This window comes from Erinaceus europaeus, chromosome 16 (genome assembly GCF_950295315.1).
Source record: "Erinaceus europaeus chromosome 16, mEriEur2.1, whole genome shotgun sequence".
NCBI lineage: Eukaryota > Metazoa > Chordata > Mammalia > Eulipotyphla > Erinaceidae > Erinaceus > Erinaceus europaeus.
In genome coordinates this window covers 39,171,614-39,198,224 of record NC_080177.1, presented here as the reverse complement: position 1 = coordinate 39,198,224, position 26,611 = coordinate 39,171,614, and the positions used below count along the sequence as shown (strand labels likewise).

At 38.1% G+C, this 26,611-nt stretch overlaps 1 protein-coding gene across 5 annotated transcripts in view; it reads left to right on the top strand.

Moving 5' to 3' along the window:
• The window catches only part of KTN1 (kinectin 1), a 130,079-nt gene that overhangs the window by 42,533 nt on the left and 60,935 nt on the right, over positions 1 to 26,611 (top strand). For all 5 annotated transcript variants that reach the window (XM_060174926.1, XM_060174929.1, XM_060174928.1 and 2 more), the window contains exons 5-12: positions 1,284 to 1,414; positions 4,722 to 4,838; positions 11,053 to 11,193; positions 11,688 to 11,794; positions 12,867 to 12,999; positions 15,765 to 15,852; positions 25,177 to 25,343; positions 26,330 to 26,398. In XM_060174926.1, coding sequence (XP_060030909.1) covers positions 1,284 to 1,414; positions 4,722 to 4,838; positions 11,053 to 11,193; positions 11,688 to 11,794; positions 12,867 to 12,999; positions 15,765 to 15,852; positions 25,177 to 25,343; positions 26,330 to 26,398 — 953 coding nt within the window. The remainder of the gene's footprint in view (positions 1 to 1,283; positions 1,415 to 4,721; positions 4,839 to 11,052; positions 11,194 to 11,687; positions 11,795 to 12,866; positions 13,000 to 15,764; positions 15,853 to 25,176; positions 25,344 to 26,329; positions 26,399 to 26,611) is intronic.

Genomic DNA, 26,611 nt, shown 5'->3' with positions numbered 1-26,611 from the left:
TTTGTTACAGTATACCAACTCCAGTCCAAGTTCTTCTTTGTTTTCCTTCTTTTCTTTTTTTTTAAATTTAATATTCACTTATTCCCTTTTGTTGCCCTTATTTTTTTATTGTAGTTATTATTGTTGTCATTGTTTTTGGATAGGATAGGGAGAAATGGAGAGAATAGGGGAAGACAGAAAGGGGGAAAGAAAGATAGACATCTGCAGACCTGCTTCACCGCTTGTGAAGCAACTCTCCTGCAAGTGGGGAGGTGGGAGCTCGAACTGGTACCCTTATGCAAGTCCTTGAGCTTTGTGCCATGTGTACTTAACCTGCTGCACTAATGCCTGACTCCCTTCCCTTCTGTTCTTATTTATGAACTTTTGATTATGAGTGAGGTCACCCCATGAAATAGGGGTTTTATGAAAACGTGAAAGTTCCTGTCTTATTAGAGTTTAAGAAGGCAATAGATAATGTTATAACCAAATAATTTGGGAATTTGGTTTACTTTGTATCATACAAGACCTCACCATAATTTGTTATTTAATGCTATTTCCAAATTGCTGTATATTTTATACTGACAAGACCAGTATCTTCTGGTTTCCTTTGTCTAAGATTATAGGTGATTTAATATTTGAAAGCAAAAGTTATTATTTGAAATATATTAACAATTTTTTTCAAATCACACTGTCAGAATTTATTGAGATATATCAAACAGGCAGATCATAGAATAAGGTGCAATCCAAGAGTATAACTTTGTTCACTGGTTTCTCTCTGCCCCCGTGACACTAATGATAAAAACTTTGCTGTCTGTGATTCAGTCCACACTGGAATAGTGAGGCCATATGGATATTAACAATTTAAGTTCACTGTTAAAATTCAATCAGGTTACCAATTTGAAACCATAAGTGCTTAGATTGAAGGAATATGCATCAAAATGTTCCAGATATTTAATGTTTTCCCCCTTTCATATTGACTAAATAATGATTTATAAGACTATAAGTTAATAGGAGTGTATATTAACACCATTTCCATCACCAAACATCTTTGTCCCTTCCTCTACCCCCTGTAGTGAAGCTGAAAATCTACCCTACCTCCAGAGTTTTTTTTTTTTTTTTTTTAACTTTGGTGTGATCCTCCAACAGGGTATTTATTTTTATCTGACCTGAAATGTTAATCTATTTTCTCTTGGTTATTGACTTTCTGGATTAAGAATTAATGATCCTTACTTTTGCTGTAGATATTACTTGTGTCTTTTAAATGCCAATTCCTCTTTCCTCCCTCCCCTTTTGTTTTTTTAAAGAAAACGCTGAAGTGAAATTTAAAGATTTTCTTCTATCCTTGAAGACTATGATGTTTTCTGAAGATGAAGCACTTTGCGTTGTAGACCTGTTAAGGGAGAAGTCTGGTATAATACAAGATGCCTTTAGAAAGGTGAGCTTGTTTTTGATTATGGGCAGATTTAGTAGTGATTAGCATTTCATCAAGAAAGGCTTCTGTTCGTGCAATAAATTATCATCTATTCCTACCCTTCATAGTCCAGATTATAGTTCACATTCAAGGTTCTCTTTGTGGACATGGAGAATTGAAACACATACACTTCAAAAAAGAAAAAACTGCATAGTTAACTCTTATCTATAACCTTGGGAGAACTATGGTGATTACCTTTGGAGGGAATGGGGCCACAAAAATTTGATGGTAGAATTGGTGTGGAATTATGCCCTTATTAACCATATAAACTTTAAATCACTAACAAAAATAAAAAAATAAAATTGTATAATGTCTTCTGAAATTATTTCAAATATACATGATAGTGTACTTATTTAATAAAGTCTAATAAGTCATTTGATATTCTGATAAAATCAAGTATCTTAAAATAAAAAATAAGGAAAATGATTTATATGACTTTAAGGTCATTTGGTACTTTGGTAAGTTGTTTCTTTGCTCAGATTGGTAGTATTGAAGTCAAGGTCAGGTAAGTTCTGGATAGCACATAAGGAATCTTTTTGTGACTGAAGATAGCACTATTCACAGAACCTGAGAAGCTGTGTTGTTGTATATGTATTATATTGACCTTTTAGTTAAACTAAGTTATTTGAGTGGTAGAATTACTACATGAGTGACTAAAATCATGGGTTGTGTTCACTGTATTGTTATGGAAAATGATGACACAGGTGTTAACTTGCTTCAATATTAAGCTCTTGAACATAAACTTTTCTTTTTTTCTAAAAACGTACAGACACACATATACGTATCCCCACCCCTCAAAGAAATTTCAACTATTTTCTCCCCTCCCCCTTTCTCCCTTCATTCCTTGGATAGAGGCAGAGACACCGAGAAAGTAGGGGGATATAGAGAGGGAGAGAGAGAAAGAGAGATACCTGCTGCACAACTTTGACATTCTTGAAGCTTTCCCCCTGCAGTTGGGGACTGGGAATTTTAACCTGGACCCTTTCATATTGTAACATGTGCTCAACCAGATGTGCCATCAATAGGTCATCACCTATTTTTAAGCCTTGAGTAAGAGCTAGGGATTTGCATACACGACATTCTTTTTATTATCCCTAGCACCACATATACTAGATCTGAGTGTTGCTTTGATCTTAACATTCATTAAAAACAATAGAAAACCAAAAACAAACAAAAAACCACTTTGAGTTGACTTCTGCTCCCAGGGACTGTTACTATGAAGATTGAGTTCCAACAGAGCATCCACCAGCCATGATTTTTAGCAGGGTTGCAGAGCTCAGCTGGCCATGTCTGCTCCCCAAATTAAAGCCCGAACCTTAGATAACTGCTTTCTGATTGCTGCATATTGTCATATAATATAATATAAGAAAGAAAGGGTTTATTTCTTAGGGGTGGGTGTTTTTTTTTTAATATATTAAAAAAATTTTTTTTTGATGTTTCCTTTTGTTGCCCTTGTTTTTGTTGTTGTAGCTATTATTATTATTGTTGATGTCATTGTTGGGTAGGACAGAGAGAAATGGAGAGAGGAGGGGAAGACAGAGAGGGGGAGAGAAAGATAGACACCTGCAGACCTGCTTCACTGTCTGTGAATAGACTCCCCTGCAGGTGGGGAGCCAGGGGCTCGAACCAGGATCCTTCCACCAGTCCTTGCACTTTGCACCACGTGTGCTTAACCCGCTGCGCTACTGACCAGCTCCCAGGGGTGGGTGTCTTTCTATCTTTGTCACCTGGATGCTGACCTTTGGTCCCTTGTTTTGGAAGAATAATTGGATTTTAGGTCTGTTTCTAGGTAGATTTTTTCCCAAGTATTACCACTTTGCTGTTATTATGGGAGGAGAAAAACACAGGTACACCCTATTTGACTATCTTGACCCTGTCCCACTCTATCTGCACCCCCCCACTATTAGATTAAAAGAAATCTTTAACTGATTATTTTTCTCATTTAACATACCTTTCCTCCTCCCTTCCTAGCTCCTTTCTTTTCCCATTCTCTCCTCCCCTTCCTCCCATCCCCTTTCTCCCCTCCCCTTTCTCCTCCTTTCTTCCCTGTCTCCCTCTCCTTTCTCCCCTCCCCTTTTTTCCTTTCCCTTTCTCTCCTTTCTCCCCTTCCCTTTCCCTCTCCCCTTTTCCTGCTCCCTTCCCCCTCCTACTTCCCCTCTCCCTATCCTTTCCCTTCTGTTCTCTTCCATATTTTCCTATTTTTCATTTATTACATATACCCTTTATATAGGATCACTACTTTTCTCACAGTGAAGGATGTTACTTTTGAATTGTCTGTGTATCTGGAAATAAATAACAACGAAAGACCCAGTTTGACTTCTGTTCTTCTTTGGTTATGTATTTTTTTTTTTAAATATTTATTTTATTTATTTATTCCCTTTTGTTGCCCTTGTTGTTTTTATTGTTGTAGTTATTATTATTGTTATTGTTGTTGGATAGGACAGAGAGAAATGGAGAGAGGAAGGGAAGACAGAGAGGGGGAGAGAAAGATAGACACCTGCAGACCTGCTTCACTGCCTGTGAAGCGACTCCCCTGCAGGTGGGGAGCCGGGGTTCGAACCGGGATCCTTATGCCGGTCCTTGTGCTTTGCGCCACCTGCGCTTAACCCGCTGCGCTACAGCCCGACTCCCGGTTATGTATGTTTTTAACCTTTCCATTTTCCAGATAAGTCTTCACTTGACAGTCTCACTATAGAGAATTTATACATCATCTGCCTTGACTAGCTGCTCTTTTTTGAGTAAATTTGTCTGATTTCTTCTTTTTTTTCTGCTTCTTGTGCCCTTTGAAAATTCCTGTTTGCACTTTTCCCTGATATCAGAAGGGAACTGCTAATTTAACCTTTTAAGATATGTGTATTAACTTCAGAAAAATGATCTTGGAACATCTCTAGTCTTGGTTATATTCTGACAGGATTGCTTAGCTCTTGTGTTTGATTGCAGCTGCTTTGGGCAGTATATCTTGATACTTGTTTTCATATTTATCTTTTGGTGTTTAGTAAGAAAGGAAATTTACTACCTAGACTCTGGTTTTAAAATCTGGAAGTCATGTAATTTGTAAAAAATTGTTTCTTGAAATAAATCCTTTTGAATGCATCAGAATATATAACAATAGTAACTTTTCTGAATGATTCTTAAATGACTAGTGATGGGCAGTCGTTTTGCTTTATATCTAGTAGAGAACTCTGCATTGGCCTAAGAGCTCTTATTGCTAGTCTTTACATGATTTTGTTCGCCACTGCTAAATGTTTATGTATTAATTTCTCAATTATAGTCAAGTAAAGGAGAATTGACTGCACTCCTACATCAGCTTCAAGAAAAAGACAAATTGCTTGCTGCTGTGAAGGAAGATGCTGCTGCTACAAAGGATCGTTGTAAGCAGTTAACCCAGGTGAAGGCATTCTTCTTTTTATGGGGTGTGTTCTGAGTCAGAAGCAACAAAGTTTTTAGAGGATTTTAGAGATTTTAATTCTTGACTTCTTGGTGTGTGTAGTAAATTTATGTCCTGTAAAAGTTTAGAACTTTTTAGAACTTTGGTGGCATTTTATATTCTGATAACCTACAGTTACGAATTTAAAATAGTAGTATTTTTGTATAACTAATTTCAGAATAAAAAGAGTGGTTAGTTATTGGGAGCATGTTTCTAGATTATTTTCTTATGTTAGCATGTACAGGTTCAATTTGTAGGTAAATGTCAAGCTTACACAGATAATTTTTATGATGGTTTTTGTGATACTTACAATTTTAAAAATGGCCATCAGGGTTACTAGTGGGGCTCAGTGTTTACACTATGAATTTACTGTTCCTTGTGGCTACCCCCCCCTTTTGCATAGAGATAGAAATTAAGAGGGGAAAGATGGAGCTAGAAAAGGAGAAAGTAAGGGGGGCACTGCAATACTGTTGCACTGCTTGTGAAGCTTTCCTTCTGCAGGTGGGGTTGGGACTTGAACCCAATTCCTTAGGTACCACTGCCCTACCCTGCTCCTTCTAATTTTTAAATAACGCAGTTTCTCAATCTCTAGATGTTTTACTCAGAGAATTTAATAGTAAACCCTTAAAACTCATATAAAACTATGTCAAAAACTACAGGCATTATTTATTTATTTATTTATTTATTTATTTATTTATTTACTCATTTTTTTTGCCACCAGGGTTATTGCTGGGACTTGGTGCCTACATGGTGACTCCATCATTCCTGGCTGTTATTATTTTTTTATTCTCTACTCCCCCTTCTCTTTATATGGTAGTGAGAGACAAAGAGAGGGAGAGAGAGACAGACAGACAGGTAGATAAGAGACACCTGCAGTACTACTCTAATATTCAAGATGTTTCCCCCCTTAAATTGGGAGGCAAGGTCTTTAATCCAGGTCCTTATGGTAATGTGTGTGTGTGAACAGGTGTGCCACTGTATGATACCCCCCTTTTACTTTTTTGTTTGAACTAGGGTCAGAGAAGGGTGAGGGGATCGAGATACTTGCAGCTCTATATCATCTTTATGAAGCTTATCCCATGCAGGCAGGGACTGGGGACTTGAACCCAGGTTTTTGCATATGGTAATGTACTCTCTTTACAGGGTATGCCACCACCTGACCCCAAATGATGTAGACTTTGAATTAAAAATACCTACTTCTGGAATGTAATCTATAGGCATGTGTCGAGTAGTTGTGAGGAGCCTCACAAAGAACCTTACATTCCTGATAATATGGCCTGTCTACATAATCATTGTTTTGCCTGAGAGATCCCCACCCATTCCATTCCTTTGATCTATCTTCTTTCTACCTCCCTGCCTGCAGGGTAATATTAATCCTACCAGTTAAAACCCTCACAACAGTTGCTAAGGAAGTTCCTACCTTTCCAGCCCACTTTTGCCTTTCTCCACCCCCTTCCTATCCATTTCCCTTTCGAACTTGCCACTTCTGGGTCTACCGTTTAAACGCGTTGGCTTTCTGATCAATAAAGACATTGTATTGCCACTCCACCACAAGTTTATGAGTCATCTCTCCCACGTCGCTGAGTGAGTAGCAGCCCAGGCTGGCTCTGGTCAAGTTCTCTCCAACCCAGAGAGTATACGCCCGGGAAGAGGTACCCCTACACTAGCCCAGCAGGCATGGTGACTTAAAGTTTTATTATTATTATTATATTTTTAATTTATTTATTGGATAGAGACAGCCAGTAGTCAGAGGAAGAGGGGAGACAGAGAGGGTAAGAGACAGAGAGACATCTGCAGCACTGCTTCACCACTTGCAAAGCTTTCCCCCTGCAGGTGGGGACTGGGGCTGGAACCTGGGTCCTTGAGCATTGCAACATGTGTGCTCAACTGGAGGCACCACCACCTGGCCCAGGCATGGTGACTTAAAAAAAAAAAAGTAATATTGTGTTGTGTATCTAAACATTGCCAGGAGAGTAAATCTTCAAATTTGTTTTAGTCATCAAAAATATAGTTGTGTGATAATTGGTAGTAGTTAGATTTATTGTATTAATCATTTCACAATACAGTTGACCCTTGAACGTTACTGGTTTGAAATCCCTGGTTTTACTTTTATATACAGTATTGGTAATTACAGTGTAATACTGTAAATAAATTTTCTCTTAGGATTTTTTGTAGCTTACTGTATTATAGAACTATAGTACACAGTGCTAATACCATGCATAATTTATTTATTATTGGTATTATTGGTAAAACTTCGGATCAATAACAGACTATTAATAATGTTGTGTGAGAGTCAACTGTGTGGTAATTGGTGCCCAAACCAATTTTGTTGTTCAAGAGTCAAATGTATATATGAGTAACAAATGTTGTACACCTAAAATTAATAATAAAATTGTGTCATTTGTATGTTAAAAAATTCTGTGGATAACATAATTGAAATCCTATAGAAAGTATGGTCTCATTGCTCCCAGAGTACCTATTTTTTCATTTTGGAGTTAAATAATGGTATAATAAGTGAAATTTATTTCTGTACCATTCTGTTGCATACTTGACTGACATTATAAGACTGGCTTTGCTTGAATATATAATCTGTAATGAGATTTTGAAGTAAAATTTAAAGATAATGGACAAATTTGGGTTGATAGAGATTAATAAAAGGTAAGTGTGTTTTCTGTCTAAAAACTCAATGTGCTATCCATTGCACCTCAGAGCCAGGTGATAGGCATGCTTTCTTAGATTTAAAAACTTTAGTATGGTTTTTATGTGACTAATTTACTGACTGTTTTAAAAAAATTTAAATTTGAGGGTGGGGGTACACCGCATAATGGTTATGCAGAGTCTCTCATGCTTGAGGCTCCAAAGTCCTAGGTTCAGTCCCCTGCACCACCATAAGCCAGAGCTGATCAGTAGATGACTATCAAATTTAAAAAAAGGCTGTCTTCTGTGTTTTACGTGGTCTTATACCAGTTCCTCTTATAAACACTTTGCAACTGTTAACATGCACTTTCTAGGGAGTTTGGAGGTAGCGCAGCGGGTTAAGCTCACGTGTTGTGAAGCTCAAGGACTGATGTAAGGATCCTGGTTCCAGGTCCCGGCTCCCCACCTGCAGGGGATCGCCTCACAAGCGGTGAGGTCCCCATGAAAGTGCTCACATATGATGTTTGGGGGCTTGAACTCAGGTCCTTATGCATGATAATGTGTATCTTCTATTGGGTGAACTACCTGGCCTGTCTTTAAATAAATAACTACAAATCTTTAAAAAGGTTTTATTTATTTATATATATATATATATATATGAAATAATTTTAATTTATTTATTAGATAAAGACAGCCAGAAATCAAGAGGGAAACAGTGATAGGGAAAGCGACACTTGCAGCCCTGCTTTACCATTGTGAAGCTTTCCCCCTGCAGGTGGGGGCTGGAGGCTTGAATCTGGGTCCTTGCACACTCTTAACGTGCATATTTATATATTTTTTCCATAGACAAAACTCACTTTTATTAATAGGTTAAGTTAGGGCCACAATGGATAACTTCCTAAAAACAAAAGTAAGATGGTGCCAGCACAGTAAAGTGCACTGGACATAACCTATAGCTTCACTTTCTCCCTCAGCATTATCTGCCTAATTTTCTCAGTCTTTCTGCCAGGCATCTATGTTTTCATGATCCTCAGAAAATTCTCCTTCCTCCGTGCCCTCACCTATATACTGGTGAAGAAAGGCGTGATTGATGTGCATGAGATCATACTTGTGGTCCAGACCATGAGCCCATACCTCTGTAATGAATGTGGTATAGTTTGCTGTATTTTGGTTAGATCTCCACCAGGGATCACAGCTGGAAGCTGGTAATGCCAACCTCAAAGCCACTGGGGCACCAGTCCACAAACTGGATGCTGTGATTATTCTTGGTGTTGGTAGTGACAGCACTGACATCTTTGGGATGTCACACTGCCACAGTCCAGGATATATATTTTCCATATGGAGAGAGTCACATTTTACCATTTGGTGATCTCTGCAATAGTAAGGTGTTCATAGTAGGCTTTCTCAGCAGAGATGATAGGATGTATATGGCCAGAGGGACATGGATTCAGGGATTCAGGACACCAGGTTAGTCTGGCTCCAGGTCAACATTCAGGGTTTCAAGTGTGAGAGAAGTAGTCAATGGAGGAAACAATTTGACCTATCAGTTTCTTCAGGTTTAGTTTAGGTTGGATGTTCAGTGTCAAAGTTTTTATGTGTCGTAGATCATAGTTCTCACTGTATACCACGAAGTCTCAGTCACAGTGCTTCAGGATGGTATGAATGGTGAGAATGGAATTCCACTACTACTGTGGTATCCTGGTGTGGAGGTTGGGTAGATGAAGAACTCCAGCTTGGACTTCTTGCTGGCAGAGGTGAACCAAACTTGTGGAAAATCGGGAAGCCTTAAAGACAGGTACACTATCAGCCTGTTTCCAAATATGGTCTAAGACAAGGTCAATAATCTTGCCAGTAGTACAGTACCCATAGGCATAGTTAATTGGCAGCATCTTACTTGCCTTTAAAATATGCATATAATTAATTCATTAATTAATGTTGGATTGAGAGAATTGAGAGGGAAGGGAGAGATAAAGAAGGAAAAAGAGACACCTGCAGTATGATTTCACTACACCCCGAAGCTTCCCTACAACAGCTGGGGACAAGGGGCTTGAACCCAGGTCCTTGTGCACTGTAATATGTTCATTTAACTGTGTGTGCCCCCACGCAGCTCCCTTCCTTGCCTTTGATGAGTTGCTCAGGGTAGAAGAGCAACTTGCCAGAGCAAGCTTCATCCCAGGTCTAAACATTGCCTTGAACACACTTTGTAGCCTGTCTTGAAGAAAATGTTGTTGAAGAAGTTATCTCCTCTGCCAGAGGTTGTGCCACAGGGCATCTCAGCATCAGGATAGGTTCAGTGTTCTGAGCAATTGAGCTCCCTAGTAGGTAATGCTGATCTGAACACTGGTCTGGTCATTGTGAATGAAGATGCACTCATGCAGGAGTAGCACTTAACATGCCTCCAGAGGAATGGAGAGGAGGAGGGTAATGAGGTTCTCACTGATGTACTACCAAGAATTCCAGGAGAGAAGAGCCCACAGAGGGCTGTTCTGATGGGCCCCATGAACCTTTATTCTCCTGCTCCTAGCAGAGGTTGGGAGCCTGGCCTCACCTCCAACTCTCCTCTAAGCCCCACAGCTCCCTATTAATTTTTTTAAAGATAATATTTTCTTTTTTTCTTTTTATTTATTTATTGGATAGAGACGTCCAGAAATCGAGAGGAAATGGGGTGATAGAGAGGGAAAAGGACAGAGACACCTGCAGTCCTGTTTTCACCACTTGTGAAGCTTTCCCCCTGTAGGTGTGGACCAGGGGCTTATACCTGAGTCCTTGTGCATTGTAACTTGTGGGCTCAACCAGGTGAATCACCCCCCATTTATTGTTACAGTTGAGAGAATTTCACATAAAGAGACAAACCAGTACACAACTCCGCTACATGCAGTGCTGGGATCAGACTGGGAAACCTCAGACATGAAGGTTTGATGCTCTACCAGTTGAGCTGTTTATGTACATACACGTCTGTATAATTGAATTAGAATGTGGGATTTATTCTGTGTTCAACAACTTAACTCTTAGACATGTTTTTTTTTTTAAACCTTTAATATTTTCATTTATTTTCCCTTTTGTCGCCCTTGTTTTTTTTTTATTGTTGTTCTAGTCATTATTGTTATTGATGTCATCATTGTTAGATAGTACAGAGAGAAATGGAGAGAGGAGGGGAAGACAGAGTGGGGGAAAGAAAGACACCTGCACACCTGTTTCACCGCTTGTGAGGCAACCCCCTGCAGGTGGGGAGCTGGGACCTGGAACAGGGATCCTTATGCAGGTCCTTCTGCTTCATACTGCGTGAGCTTAATCCGCTGCGCTACCTCCAGACTCCCTAGAAAGTGCATGTTAACAGTAACAAGTGTTTATAAAAGGAATTAGTATAAGAGCAGGTAAAATGCAGAAGACAGCCTTTTTTTTTTTAACTATTTTTTTAAAACAAGTACTTATTTCTGAATTCATGATTATATTACTAACATTGTTTTGCTGATGTTAAATATGTTTTATGGTACTTTTCCATAACTTTTGAAATTTCTTTCATTGTCTACTCTTCTAGGAAGTAATGGCTGAAAAAGAAAGAAGTAATGTTGTTATAGCAAGAATGAAAGATCGTATAGGAACATTAGAAAAAGAACACAGTGTATTTCAGAATAAAATTCATGTCAGTTATCAAGAGACCCAACAGATGCAGATGAAGGTATCTGTTCATTCTTTCCAAACGAAATGTTTTGAGTTTATTTTGCTCGTAAAATTTTAAATATCTAATATGTGTAATACTTTGCTGGGCTACTGTATATAATGGCTAGTTACATTTGGTTCCCTGTCTTTAGCTAAGCAACTTAATTTAGGTGGGGTTGAGAGGGCAAACTTAAAGCTATTAAGTGAATACTTTATTATAATAATAAACACTGTGTACTTTGGAAAAATGAAGATGGGAGGTGGGAAAGATAAGGACTGATGAGAGCACTTGTTAAAAGTGATATATGCTGACTTATAGTCTTGAAAGCTGTGTCTATTTGTATATATTTTATATTGATTCCTGTCAATGTCATTTATTCTTTAACTTAGTTGAAGATGATCCAGACTTCATTTATTGATGTTTTTTCAGTCTGATCATAAAAAAAAAAACTTCTGTGAAAAAATTTTCTTTGGTGGTTACTCTTAAATCTCATGTGTGTAAAATAATTTTAGTTCCAGCAAGTTCGTGAACAGATGGAGGCTGAGATTGCTCACTTGAAACAGGAAAATGGCATACTGAGAGATGCAGTCAGCAATACTACAAACCAACTAGAAAACAAGTATGCTTTCAAATGCTTTACTTTTTGTTGAATGGGAAGGTATTTTCTTGAATAATCTAAATGGTGTTTGATAGTAACTGATGTAGACTTTCATATTTTTTTACTTTTGCTTCTAAAGTGAATCAGTTTAAAAAAACAGTTCTTTCGTGGTCCGGGAGGTGGCGCAGTGGATAAAACATTGAATTCTCAAGCATGAGGTCCCGAGTTCAGTCCCCGGCAGCATATGTACCAGAGTGATATCTGGTTCTTTCTCTCCTATCTTTCTTATTAATAAATAAGATCTTAGAAAAGAAAAGGATGTTTAAAAAAAACAATTATTTTTATGTTTTGTGAAGAACCTTTTCAGCTAAATTGTACAATGTTAGTGTCATCTGTGGAAAGAAACTGCAAAATTGGAACTTTAAATTCATTTGCATATTTGAAAACATTAAACTTAAAAAACATTTTAAATCCTTTCATGGTAACTATAAAACTCCATTATTTTGAAAAGTATCTGTCATGTTAAAAATCGTATTCTTGATTTTTACCCCTTTAGAAATTATGCATCATTGACTCAGTCCAGGAGTCTGTATGCTAAGAAACATTTCTTAGGGTGGGGATATAGAACTCTGGTAGTGGTTGTAGTGTGAAACTATACATAATCTTATAATCTTGTAACATACTATTAATAACAAATAAAAAGAAACATCTCTTGTGATACTTGGCAATTGGCTGTGGATTATACTTTGAGAAACTGGCCAAGAGGAGACTAATTAACATGTTTATTCAGAATAACTACGCTTGACTGACTTTAATAATAGTTGTGAGCATGATGCTATTGATCCATGCTTCTCATGAAAGTTAAATCATCGGTTTTTAAAATATAATTTTATAGTGATTTAGGATTTGTATAATTGTCATCAGAATTGTTCAGGTATTATATTCAACCATACTTTTTTAGCATTGTTACTTATAGCATTGCTTTTAGTTAGATATAGGAGGGATTACTTACTCTGAAAAACTATATTTAATATTTTGTTGTTCATATGTGTTAGTATTAATGGAAGATTCCTAATCTAGTTACTGTTTTTAGGCAGTCTGCTGAACTCAGTAAGCTGCGCCAGGATTGTGGTAGATTGATGAATGAACTGACTGAGAAGAAAGGAAAGCTACAGCAAGAGGAAGTTCAGAAGAAGAATGCTGAGCAAGCAGTTACTCAGCTGAAAGTAATATATTGCCACCTTTATATCATTTTATGAGTAATGTAGATAATAACAATTCAGTGATCTGAATGCGTGCGTTTGCACGCGCACACACACGCTTGAGAAATGTAATTTGATGACTAATTGAACCCATAGCCTCAGGATTCTATAGAGCCATTTAAGCTAAATAAAGAATTGCATGTAGATTTGAATTTAATATTAAAAATTCTTAGAAAAAATTAACTGATTAACTCTAAATAGAATTCATCTTAAATATGAGTTTACAACTTAAAGGTAGTTAATGACAATTGCCTTCAATAACAACTTGTCTCTAACTTGGATTTCCTAGTAAATTCAGAAGAGCCTCTTTCTCTTCCAGCCTTGAATAGCGGGTTTTTCCTTGATTATGCACAAGACCAGCTATTGCTGCAGTAGTTTCATTTGAATCACACTACAGAAATCATGCTTTGTTTCTTAGACACCAGAACAACCGCTGGTATTGTGAGATGCTTATTACTGCCAGGAGATGTATGCGGTTGCTTAGGATGATTGATGGGAGAATAGATTTGTTTCCCTTCCATGTTATAGTGTATGCACATTAAGTAGACTGATGTGCAAAAATTATCTTTTCATTGGAAAGAAAATGAGTTAAATATGTGTAGTTTAGTTTAAGTTGTAGTTTAAGTATTAGATTCTTTTGTAGGCTATTGATGTTGTCATATATCTTAATAACAATTCCAGAGCAGTATAAGTTAAAAAGATTGAGAATGATCAGATGTGGGGATGAGTGGTGGCATACTTGGTTAAGTGCACATATTATAATGCACAAGAACTCAAGTTCAAGCCCCCTAATCCCTACATGCAGGAGGGATGAAGCAGGTCTGCAGGTGTCTCTGTCACTCCCTGTTTCCCCTTCTCTCAATTTCTCTTCTATCAAATATAATAAAATACTAAAAAAGAATTATATATGAGAAATAGTATAATTTTTGTTTTTGTAGTTTTTAATAAAAAAATTATTCATTAGAGATGGAAGTGGAGAAAGAGAAGCAGAGCATCACTGCTATATGCAATGCCAAGAAAGAACTAAGGACCTCATACTTGAGACTTAAAAATTTAAGTCTTATACTTGAGACTTAAAAATTTATTTTGCCTCTAGGGTTATCACTGGGGCTGAGTGCCTGCACTATGAACCCACTGTTCCTTGAGGCCATTTTTCCCATTTTTGTTGCCCTTGTAGTTGTTATTGTTGTTATAGTTGTTGTTGTTGGATAGGACAGAGAGAAATCAAGAGAGAAGGGGAAGACAAAGGAGAGAAAGATAGACACCTGCAGACCTGCTTCACCACTGGCGAAGTGCCCCTGCCCCAGCAGGTGGGGAGCTGGGCTCAAACAGGGATCCTTTTGCCAGCCCTTGTACTTTGTGCGTTTCGTGTCATGTGCGCTTAACCCACTGTGCTACCACCCAGCCCTCCTCAGCCCTCCATTTTATTCAATATGACAGAGAAATTGAGAGGGGAGATACAGAGGGAGAGAGACACTTGCAGACATGCTTCACCGCTTGTGAGGTATCCCTACAATAGGTGGAGAGTGGGGGCTCAAACCCTGGTCTTGGTGTGCAGGTCCTTGTACATAGTATTACGTATGCTTAACTGGGTATACTGCTGCCCAGCCCCCTACCACAGTACTATTTCTAGGCCACACCTACTGTAGTTTTCTTAGATTTGTCTGGGAGATTATTAATTGTTTCATTTAATACGATTTTATTGCTGGTGGGTTTAGTGCTGGTATTTATAGTTTATAGATGTAAGTTTGCTCACTGTAGACATGGACAAATTGAATGCTTTCAACTGAGGAAAATATTGGAAAACATCATAGCTGAGTTAGATATATGCACGGTAGTACATGTATTGATCCAATACTGAGTTTCTGAAATAATCTAATCTGTAAATCCTGTATATAAAAAAGTGAAATGGTGGGAGTTGCAGCAGGCTAAGCGCAGGTGACGCAAAGTGCAAGGACTGGTGTAAGGATTACAGTTTGAGTCCTCGGTTCCTCACCTGCAAGGGAGTCGCTTTACAAGTGGTGAAGCAGATCTGCGGGTGTCTATCTTTCCTCCCCCTCTCTGTCTTCCCCATCTCTCTCCATTTCTCTCTGTCCTATCCAACAACGATGGCATCAATAACAACTATAACAATAAAACAAGGGCGGGAGTCGGGCGGTGGCACAGTGGGTTAAGCGCACGTGGCGCAAAGCGCAGGGACCGGCGTAAAGATCCGGTTGGAGCCCCCGGCTCCCCACCTGCAGGGGAGTCGCTTCACGGGCGGTGAAGCAGGTCTGCCGGTGTCTATCTTTCTCTCCCCTCTCTCCCTGTCTTCCCCTCCTCTCTCCATTTCTCTCTGTCCTATCCAACAACAAAGCAACGTCAACAATGGCAATAATAACTGCAACGAGGCTGCAACAACTAGGGCAACAAAAAGGGGGAAAAATGGCCTCCAGGAGCGGTGGATTCATGGTGCAGGCACCGAGCCCAGCAATAACCCTGGAGGGGGAAAAAAAAATAAAACAAGGGCAACAAAGGGGAATAAATAAATATTCAAAAAAGTAATTTAAAAAAAGTGAAATGGTTCTGGTTGATCCTATCGGCATGTTATCAGACTAGGCATATCTGCCTATCATCTTATATGAGACTAGTTGTTAGATTAAGCAGTTTTATGACACATCAGTAAAGCTTGAGTAGATAGGAATTTTAATAAATGAAATCCTGTGCTTGTTAATGTACCCCTTTTCCAGGTCCAACTACAAGAAGCTGAGAGGAGGTGGGAAGAAATTCAGAGCTATATCAGGAAGAGAACAGCAGAGCATGAGGCAGCACAGCAAGGTAAGGGGAAGAGATATTCATGATATTTATTACATAATTCTGGGTAAGATTTCTTTTACCTATGTGAAGACAATATGATTTGATAGTTTTAGTACAGTTCGACTTCTTTAATATTTCTTAGAACTTAAAAATAGTCTCTGTACTACTTCTTTCTGAAGGCTAAAGTTGCAGATAAAATTGGGATACCTAGTAGGTACTGTGAGCTAGTTGTATGTTTTTTTCCTCCTGTAGTTACATCCTTTGGTTCTTTGAGAAACTTTCTGTTATTTGTTTTAGGGAATGGCTCTGAAGTTCATTGATTGTGAAGAGAGAAGCAGCTAAAGCATTTCTATTCCAAATAGTTAAATTTGCCTACTTAAATGCTCATTTTCTGTACTCTTTTCTTAATTTGATGAGTGCATCAGGAAATCATGGAATACGTATTATTTACTCCTCTATTCCCTTTATTCCGCCAAAGAAGTGATGAACTAGAAAAATAGTAATTTGAAATACTAGGTTAGATATAAGAGTTGTGGCCCTTTAAGCCGTTGGTTTTATCTGGCTTTTTATTTTTTCTTTGTAGATAATTCACTTTGGGTCAACATTTAAGTAAACCTAAAATATTGGAAGACTTTATTTATCTAAAGTTTATATTACACATCCGTACAATGTATACACACAGTGTATATATATTTATATTAGCACATTTAAAATTTATAAGTAAAAAATAATTGTAAGTATAAACTCTCTATATTTGCCTATAACTATGTAACTGAACAGTAAATCCTCATTTTGGCCAGAAGCATATCTGTTGACTCTTACAGAAAAGAAAGCTTAATATTTCCACACTATTCCTCTTACTTTCCCCTTATTGTCTTTGTATGGTTATACAAACCCTTTGAGTTTATCAGTGTGTATTGATATCATTAAGATCATGTTACTCAATTTTAAGCCAAGATAAATTAAAATTCCATTTCCTTTTTTTATCTTTTTTTTTTTAGAATTAAAAATTAAAAAATTATTTTTGTTTAATTATGGGACAGCCAGAAATCGAGGGGGAAGGGGGTGATAAGGCAAGAGACAGAGAGAGACACCTGCAGCCCTGCTTTACCACTTGGAAAGCTTTCCCCCCTGCAGGTGAGGACCTGGGTCCTTGCGCACTATAACGTGTTTGCTCAACTATTTGTGCCACCACCTGGCCCCATATCTCTTTTTTTTTATTGGTCCCGCTATTAATCACTGGAGCTTGGTGCTTGTACCACAAACCCACCTCTCCTGGTGGCCATTATTCCTCTTTATCTTGCTTTTTTTTTTTTTTTAATATTTTATTTATTAATGAGAAAGAAAGGAGGAGGGAGAGAAAGAACCAGGCATTACTCTGGTACATGTGCTGCTAGGGATCGAACACTGGACCTCATGCTTGAGAGTCCAATGCTTTATCCACTGTGTCACTTCTTGGACCACTCTTTTTTTCTTTTTTTTAATTTGATAAAAAAAAGGCCAGATAGGAATTGAGGAGGTCACGGAAAGAAGGAGGGAGAGAGACATCTGCAGACTGGCTTCACTGCTTGTGAAGGGACCCCCCTATCCAGCACATGTGGACAGGGGAGCTTGGTAATGTGTGTGCTTAACTGGCTGTGCCTCTCACTGCCTGGCTCCTAAAATACCAATTCTTAAACCGAATCCCTGGAATTAACTGCTTTATGCTTTCGGTTTATATTTGTTTATAATTTTACTTACTTATGATTATATTCCTTCTAAATTTCCTTGTCCTTCAGCTTCTTAACACATTATGTATTAAACAACTGTCTCTTTATTTTGAGGATATATCCCTTCTGGAGTCTTTAGTCTTTTTCCTTTAGTATTTTCTTTTCTTTTCTTTCTTTTTCTTTTTCTTTCTTTTTTTTTTGCCTCCAGGGTTCTCACTGGGGCTCCCTGCCTGCACTATGAATCCACTGCTGCTGGCAGCCATTTTTTTCCTTTTTATTTTTTATTTATTTTTTTTATTTTGTTGCTGAGTAGGACAGAGAGAAGCTAAGAGAAGAGGGGAAGATAGAGAGGGGGAGAGAAAGATAGACACCTGCTTCACTGCTTGCAGTGACAACTTCCCTGCAGGTCTAGAGCCAGGGGCTTGAACCAGAATCCTTCCTTTGTGCATGTCCTTGCGCTGCACACCATGTGCACTTAACACCACCCGGCCCCGCTTTGATATTTTCTTAATTGATGGCATAGTTGTCTTTCTGAGACTTCTTTTAGCATCCCCCAGTCCAATAACACTGTCATCTTTCTTGCTTTCCTTCCTTTTGAACATAATTTGTAGTGTCAAGAGCATATACCTTTTGTACTTTTGTTGAGGCATTGTGTATCTGAAAATGTATTTATCCTTTCTAGTTTCATGTTTGGTTGATGGTTTTACTGGATGTAGAATTCTCGATTGAAAATTTCATTTAGGAATTTGAAGGCATTAATTTATTGTTTTCCCTTTTACTGATCTTGGTAAAAAATGGTATACTCTTCTGAATTCAGTTTTTGGATACGAATATTATTTTTATGAATATGATAAACATTTCTAATTTTCACAAATTATATATTTATTAAAATTACTTATTTTTATTGCCACCCATGTTAACATTGGGGCATGACAAATTCCTGGTGGTGTTCCCCTGCTTCCCCCTTATTTTCCTCTTATGTTTGATAGAAACAGAGATTGAGAGGTAAATAGGAGGTAGAGAAAGAGAGATAACTGCCATAATGCTTCTTTGTTTATGAGCGTTCCCATTGCATGTTAGCTTGAAGCCAGATACTTGCATGTGGTAATTTTCGCACTCTCTTGGGTTTGACCAGCCCCACAATGTTTGTGTGTGTGTGCACCCTCTGTTTTGTTGTTATGATCTTGTTATTGAAATAACAATTTTTTCTTAGAATGTGTAATTAATACTCTGTTGTGTACATATAAGAACAAATATGTATTCCCTGCATTGTTGTCCTATACTGTGGTGCTTTTCCCCGTACCCAGCCTCCCCAAACCACTTTGGGTTTGTTTTATAGGACCCAACCGGGCAGCTCTCATTTTATCTAGTATCTCTACTTTCTGAGCCTTTCAGATTTTTTTTTTAAATAATTTATTTCTTTATTGGGGAATTAGTGTTTTACATTCAACAGTAAATACAATAGTTTGTACATGCATAACATTCCCCTGATTCCCATTTAACAATACAACCCTCACTATGTCATTCATCTACTTTCATGGACCTGTATTTTCCCCACCCACCCACCCACCCACCCCAGAGTCTTTTACTTTGGTGTAATACTCCAATTCCATTTCAGGTTCGACTTGTGTTTTCTTTTCTATTCTTGTTTTTCAACTTAGGCCTGAGAGAGATATCATCCAATATTCATCCTTCAGTTTCTGACTTATTTCACTCAACATGATTTTTTCAAGGTCCATCCAAGATCGGCTGAAAACGGTGAAGTCACCATTTTTTACAGCTGAGTAGTATTCCATTGTGTATATATACCACAACTTGCTCAGCCACTCATCTGTTGTTGGACACCTGGGCTGCTTCCAGGTTTTGGCTATTACAAATTGTGCTGCCAAGAACATAGGTGTACACAGATCTTTTTGGATGGATGTGTTGGGTTCCTTAGGCTATATCCCCAGGAGGGGAATTGCAGGGTCATAGGGTAGGTCCATTTCTAGCCTTCTGAGAGTTCTCCAGACTGTTCTCCACAGAGGTTGGACCAATTGACATTCCCACCAGCAGTGCAGTAGGGTTCCTTTGACCCCACACCCTCTCCAGCATTTGCTGCTGTTACCTTTTCTGATGTATGACATTCTCACAGGAGTGAAGTGATATCTCATTGTCGTCTTGATTTGCATTTCTCTGACAATCAGAGACTTGGAGCATTTTTTCATGTGTTTCTTGGCCTTTTGGATCTCTTCTGTGGTGAATATTCTGTCCAAGTCCTCCCCCCATTTTTGGATGGGGTTATTTGTTGTCTTGTTGTTGAGTCTGGCAAGCTCTTTATATATGTTGGTTATTAAACTCTTATCTGATGTATGGCATGTAAAGATCTTCTCCCATTCTGTGAGGGGTCTCTTGGTTTCTATAGTGGTTTCTTTTGCTGTGAAGAAGCTTTTTAATTTTATGTAGTCCCATAGGTTTATACTTGCCTTAGTCTTCCTTGTAATTGGATTCGTTTCATTGAAAATGTCTTTAAAATTTATGCAGAAAAAAGTTCTGCCAATATTTTCCTCTAAGTATCTGATAGTTTCTGGTCTAACATCCAAGTCCTTGATCCACTTGGAATTTACTTATGTATTTGGTGAAATACAGTGCTTCAGTTTCATTCTTCTGCATGTTTCAACCCATTGTTTCCAACACCATTTGTTGAAGAGACTCTGCTTTCCCCATGTAATAGTCTGGGCCCCTTTGTCAAAGATTAGATGTCCATAGGTGTGGGGCCTCATTTCTGGGCTCTCAATTCTATTCCACTGGTCAGTGTGTCTGTTCATGTTCCAGTACCAAGCAGTTTTGATGACAATGGCCCTATAATACAGTTTGAGATCTGGGAGTGTGATGCCTCCGGTTCTGTTCTTTTTTCTCAAGATTGTTTTGGCAATTCTAGGTCTTTTCTGGTTCCAGATAAACATTTGTAGCATTTTTTCTATTCTCCAAAAAAATGTGCTTGGGATCTTGATGGGGATAGCATTAAATTTGTAGATGGCTCTGGGTAATATATTCATTTTGATGATGTTGATTCTTCCAACCCATGAACATGGAATATCTTTCCACTTCTTTGTGTCTTTTTCAATTTCTTTGAGTAGTGACTCATAATTTTCAGTATACAAGTCTTTCACTTCTTTGGTTAGGTTTACTCCTAGATATTTTATTGTTTTTGTTGCTATAGAAAAAGGAACTGATTTCTGGATTTCAATTTCTTCTAACTTAGTGTTTGCATAGAGGAATGCCACTGACTTTTGAATGTTAATTTTATAGCCTGACACATTACTGTATTGCCTGATGATTTCCAAAAGCTTCTTGCTGGATTCCTTAGGTTTTTCCATGTATACTATCATGTCATCTACAAATAAGGAGAGTTTGACTTCTTCTCTTCCAATCTGTATGCCTTTAATTCCTTGCTCCTGCCTGATTGCTATGGCAAGAACTTCCAACACTATGTTGAATAGTAATGGTGATAGTGGGCAGCCCTGTCTAGTACCTGATCTGAGTGGAAATGCTTCCAGTTTTTCACCATTGAGTATGATGTTGGCTGTAGGTTTGCTATATATAGTCTCCACTATCTTCAGGAATTTTCCATCTATTCCCATTTTTTGTAGTGTTTTGATCATAAAGGGATGTTGTATTTTGTCAAAGGCTTTCTCTGCATCTATTGATATGACCATTTGGTTTTTGGTCTTGCTTTTGTTGATGTGGTGGATCACATTGATTGATTTACGTATATTAAACCAACCTTGCATGCCTGGGATAAACCCCACTTGGTCATGATGAACAATCTTTTTGATATACTGCTGTATCCGGTTGGCTAGAATTTTGTTCAATATTTTCGCATTTATGTTTATCAGAGATATTGGTCTGTAGTTTTCTTTTTTGGTTGTGTCCCTGTCTGCTTTTGGTATCAGGGTGATGTTGGCTTCATAGAAGCTGGCAGGGAGTATTCCAGTGTCTTCAATCTTCTGGAAGACTTTTAAAAGTAGAGGCATTAGTTCTTCTTTGAAAGTTTTGTAGAATTCATTTGTAAAACCATCTGGTCCAGGACTTTTATTTTTGGGGATATTTTTCATAACTGTTTCAATTTCATTAGCTGTGATGGGCCTGTTCATGTTATCCACTTCCTCTTTACTTAGTTTTGGAAGTTGGTAGGTATCTAGGAAATCATTCATTTCTTCCAGGTTCTCTAGCTTGGTGGCATATAGTTGTTCATAGAAGCCTCGCATGATATGTTGAATTTCTGCAGTGTCTGTTGTGATTTCTCCTCTTTCATTTACTATCCGATTTATTTGGGTTTTCTCCCTTTTTTGTTTTGTGAGTCTGGCTAAAGGCTTGTCAATTTTGTTTACTCTTTCGAAGAACCAACATTTACTTTCATTGATCTTTTGTATGGTTTTCCTATTCTCAATGTTATTTATTTCTGCCCTAACTTTAGTGATTTCTATCCTTTTGGTTGCTTTAGGATTCCTTTGTTGTTCTTCTTCTAGGTCTTTAAGATGTGCAATCAGGCTGTTTATTTGTGCCTTTTCTTGTTTCCTAATGTGTGCTTGTATAGCTATGAACTTCCCTCTTAGGACTGCTTTAGCTGTGTCCCAAATATTTTGATAGCTTGTGTCTTCATTTTCATTGAACTCTCGAAACATTTTGATTTCTTCCTTGATTTCCTCTTTGACCCAGAAGTTGTTAAGAAGTGTACTGTTGAGCTTCCACATTTTGGCACTGTTACTAATCTTTTGTTGATTGTTAAGTGTTAGTTTAATTCTTCTGTGGTCTGAGAAGATGCTTGGGATGATTTTAGTGCTCTTGAATTGGCTGATGCTGTCTTTGTGGCTTAACATATGGTCTATCCTTGAGAATGATCCATGTGGATTTGAGTAAAATGTGTATTCCAGTTTCTTGGGATGAATGACTCTGAAAATGTCCAATAGTTCTAGTTTATCTATCTCTTCATTTAGCTCCCTTATGTCTTTACTGATTTTCTTCCTGGATGATCTGTCAAGTTGAGATAGTGGGGTGTTGAAGTCCCCTACTATGATTGTGTTACTGTTAATATATTGCTGTAGCTCTTTCAGTAGAAGTTTGATGTATTTAGATGGCTTCTCATTGGGTGCATAGATATTGATAATTGTTAAGTCCTCTTGATTGACTGATCCTCTGAGCATTAAGTAGTGTCCATTCCTATCTTTTTTAATCTTATCTATTTTCAAGTCTATCATGTCAGATATGAGAATAGCTGCTCCTGCCCTTTTTTGTGGGCCATTGGCTTGAATGATAGTTTTCCATCCTTTCACTTTAAGTCTGTGTTTGTCTTGTTGCGTTAGGTGAGTTTCCTGTAGACAACATATTGTTGGGTTGTGTTTTCTGATCCATCTTCCTACTCTGTGTCTTTTAATAGGTGAATTCAGGCCACTGACATTTATTGATATCAAAGATTGAAGATATTTTAAAGCCATTCTTGTAGAGTTTTAGAGTGTTTTGATATATGTCCTATTTGTGGTGGTCTGGTTGTTTATAGGAGACCTTTCAGAACTTCTTTCAGGTCAGGCTTGGTGATGGTTGCTTCCTTCAACTGTTGCTTGTTTGAGAAGGTTTTGATGCTTCCATCTAGTCTGAATGACAGTCTAGCAGGATATAGTATTCTTGGCTGAAAGCCTTTCTCATTGAGCACTCGATAGATATCTTGCCATTCTCTTCTGGCCTGTAGTGTTTGTATGGAGAAGTCTGCTGCTAATCTTATGGGTTTTCCTTTGTAGGTGACTCTTTGTTTTTCTCTTGCAGCCTTGAGGATCCTTTCTTTATCCTTATTCCTTTCCATTCTAAGTATGACATGTCTTGGTGTCTTTAGGTCTGGGTTAATTCTGTTTGGGACCCTCTGGGCTTCTTGAATCTTTATGTCTTTGGTGTTGTCTAGACTAGAGAAATTTTCAGCTATTATGGCCTGGAGAATGCTTTCTTCCTCTCCTTCTCTTTCTTCCTCTGGTAAGCCAATAATGCATATATTGTTTCTTTTGAAGTCATCCCATAGGACTCTGTTGTTGTTTTCAGCATCTCTTAATCTCTTTTTGAGATCTCTTACTTCTTTTTTAGTTGTCTCTAATTCATCCTCAATCTTGCTAATTCTGTCTTCAGCCTCATAGATTCTATTCTCTCTGCCCTCTACTGCATTCTGGAGTTCGTCTATTTTGTTGCCCTGCTCTGATACTGTTTTAGCTTGTTCAGCTAGTTGCATTCTTAGCTCAGCGATTTCAGCTTTCAGCTCTCTAATAACCATGAGATAATTAGAATTTTCTTCCATATTCTCATTTGTTGTTCCTGCATTTCTGATTACAATTTTTTCAAATTCTTTACTCACTCCTGTTATTATTTCCTTAGCTAATGTTTGGATGTTGAACTCGTTGTTTTGTGTTTCACCCTCTGGAGGACTTTTAGCTGGACTCTTGTCCTGGTTCGAGTCTCCAATATTTTTTCTTGTTGTTTTAACCATTTTATATATTATCTTATGAGTTCCCTTTATCAGTACTTTTCAAATTATTGGTCACTATTGCCTGGATTGACTTGTGTCTAAATAATTTAATTAAAGGGTTTACCGTGGTGGAAGTTAACAGTTTTTTCAATCCCTGAGTTGGACCTCAGTGGTGTAAAAGCCTCTTTTTTTTTCTTCCTTGTAGGCTATGGGAGCCTGAGGGCTTTTAAACTATCAATAGGCTTCTTAGCTTAGTCACTGACTCCTGACCAAGAGATAAAGCAGGGCGTGGCAGAGATAATCCAGTGGTTATGCAAAGAGACTTTCACAGCCCTTCAGTTATGCCATGGAGGTATAGGTCTTCTCCTGAGTTTCCTGGTTAGATCTCTGTCCCCTGGTGTCCCTCCCTGTTGCTGCTCCAGATTCTGAGGGTAGTAGCAATGGAGACTCAGACTTGCACTTGGTGAGTCTCTGGAGAGTCCTTTCCTCCCTTCAGTTGTCCCCTTGTTGTGGAGCAGACTGGAGGTGGTGTCTCCACTGATAAACCGTTGAACTGTTAGCAGTCACTTAATCCCTCCTTAGGCCCCTCTCTCCTCTCTGTCACCAGCCACTCGTGTCTGTACTCACGGGTGATTTACTGGGTTCCTGTGGTCATTCTAGTCCTGTCTTGTTTCGGTCCGGGTGGTCTTCTTTGTTATTCCTAGTTGATCTGGGAGAGGAGAAGAGAGGAGAGGAGAGGAGAGGAGAGGAGAGGAGAGGAGAGGAGAGGAGAGGAGAGGAGAGGAGAGGAGAGGAGAGGAGAGAAAGCGATCTGCTGCTCCCCTTTCAGATTTTCTAGACCACTTTTCTCTTTCTCTCCTGTTTCAACTTAGTGGTTATCTCTCAATTTTAATTTTAATTTCTTGTGATTTAAGGTTATATTTAGTATCTGAGTATATCAAAGCTAGTTTGTATTTTTCGTTCTCTTTTATGTTTTATTTTAATGTTTATTTTCTGGGAGAGTAGAGAAGCATAGATTACTCAGGGATCCTTCAGGAGAGGAATTGGAGAGAATTAAGGAAGAGTTTTCAAGGAGATGATGCTTACACTAAAGATGAATAATGACAGGCAAAGGGTGAAGTTCTTCTTTAATGCTATGTTTTGTTACAGATTTACAGAGTAAATTTGTGGCCAAAGAAAATGAAGTACAGAGTCTGCATAGTAAGCTTACAGACACATTGGTGACAAAACAGCAGTTGGAACAAAGACTAATGCAGTTAATGGAGTCAGAACAAAAACGAGTGAATAAAGAAGAATCTCTACAAATGCAAGTTCAGGTACCTCCCCCCCACCCTTAAAAAGTTTTTTATTTGTTTGTATTGTTAGGTAGCCATCCAAATCCAGGACTTGGCGCATGCATGATAATACTGAGTGCCTTCCCCTACCAAGTATTTTAGTCTGTATTTTTAGAGAGAGAGAAAGACTTGAACACAACATCACTCCACCACCCATATAACTCCACATTTTTTCACTGTTTTGGTGCTGTTCATGGTGCTTTTATATGTGGTATTAGCTATTGAACCTAGGACTTTACATACTGAAGTCATGTGCTCTGCCTTTGGGCTACCTTCTTGGCTCCATTTTTTTGTGTTGGACACCCAGTCTAGGGACTCATACATGTAAAGCATATACTCTGCCACTGAGCTACAACCCCTACCCCGTTGTGGTCATTAGGTGGTGGTACCCCCAAGTATAGTGAACATGTTACCGTGCTCAAGGCTTTGAGTCCTGGGATGCCATGTGGAAGCACCTGCAGAGGAAAGTTATGGTCATTGGAACTGCTACAGTTTTTATTATTCTCTCTCTTTCTTTCTTTATTAAAAAACGAACAAGAAATGGAAGTGGAGTGTAATCATGTAGGTACTGAGGCCTAGTGATAACTGTGGTGGCAAGGAAAAAAAAAAGCAGGCATTGATTAGACATGTCTGTATGAGAGAGGAAAGAGGAAAGTCTTCTTTGTCCTGATTTGGAGTGATGGTGAATTGCTATAAGTTAATTTTTGAACAGTTGTCATAACTTGGAGCATTTGAATTATGCTCAGAGATGTCCTTTCCTAGTCTTTCTTATTGTGAGATTAGAAACAGCACAATATAGTCTCAATTTTCTACTCATAAATTAACTCTCTGGTCTTTGTTGTTTAAAATAGTCTTTGAATTCTAGGAATGACTTTTAGAAGATAAACATAGACGTAAATTATTTTATATATTAAGTATGTGCTAACAGTGTACTTTTCCCTTTTTCTGTTGGTTGCTGTTTATGAAAGGATGTTTTAGAGCAGAATGAGGCTTTGAAAGTTCAAATTCAACAATTTCATTCCCAGATAGCGGCTCAGGTAACAGTGCTTTCTTATTGCTTCTCATCACTAGTAACTTCATTGCCATTTATGTCATCATGTAAGTGCTTATAAAGTGCCAACTACTTGTAGTTGCAGCACTGGGCAGTGAATCAATAATGATAATTCTGAGTGCTGAACACTTAGAATTATGTTCAGTGTGGGAAAATTGTAAGAAAATCCTTTTCAGCCAATTGAGAGGTAGGTTAGATA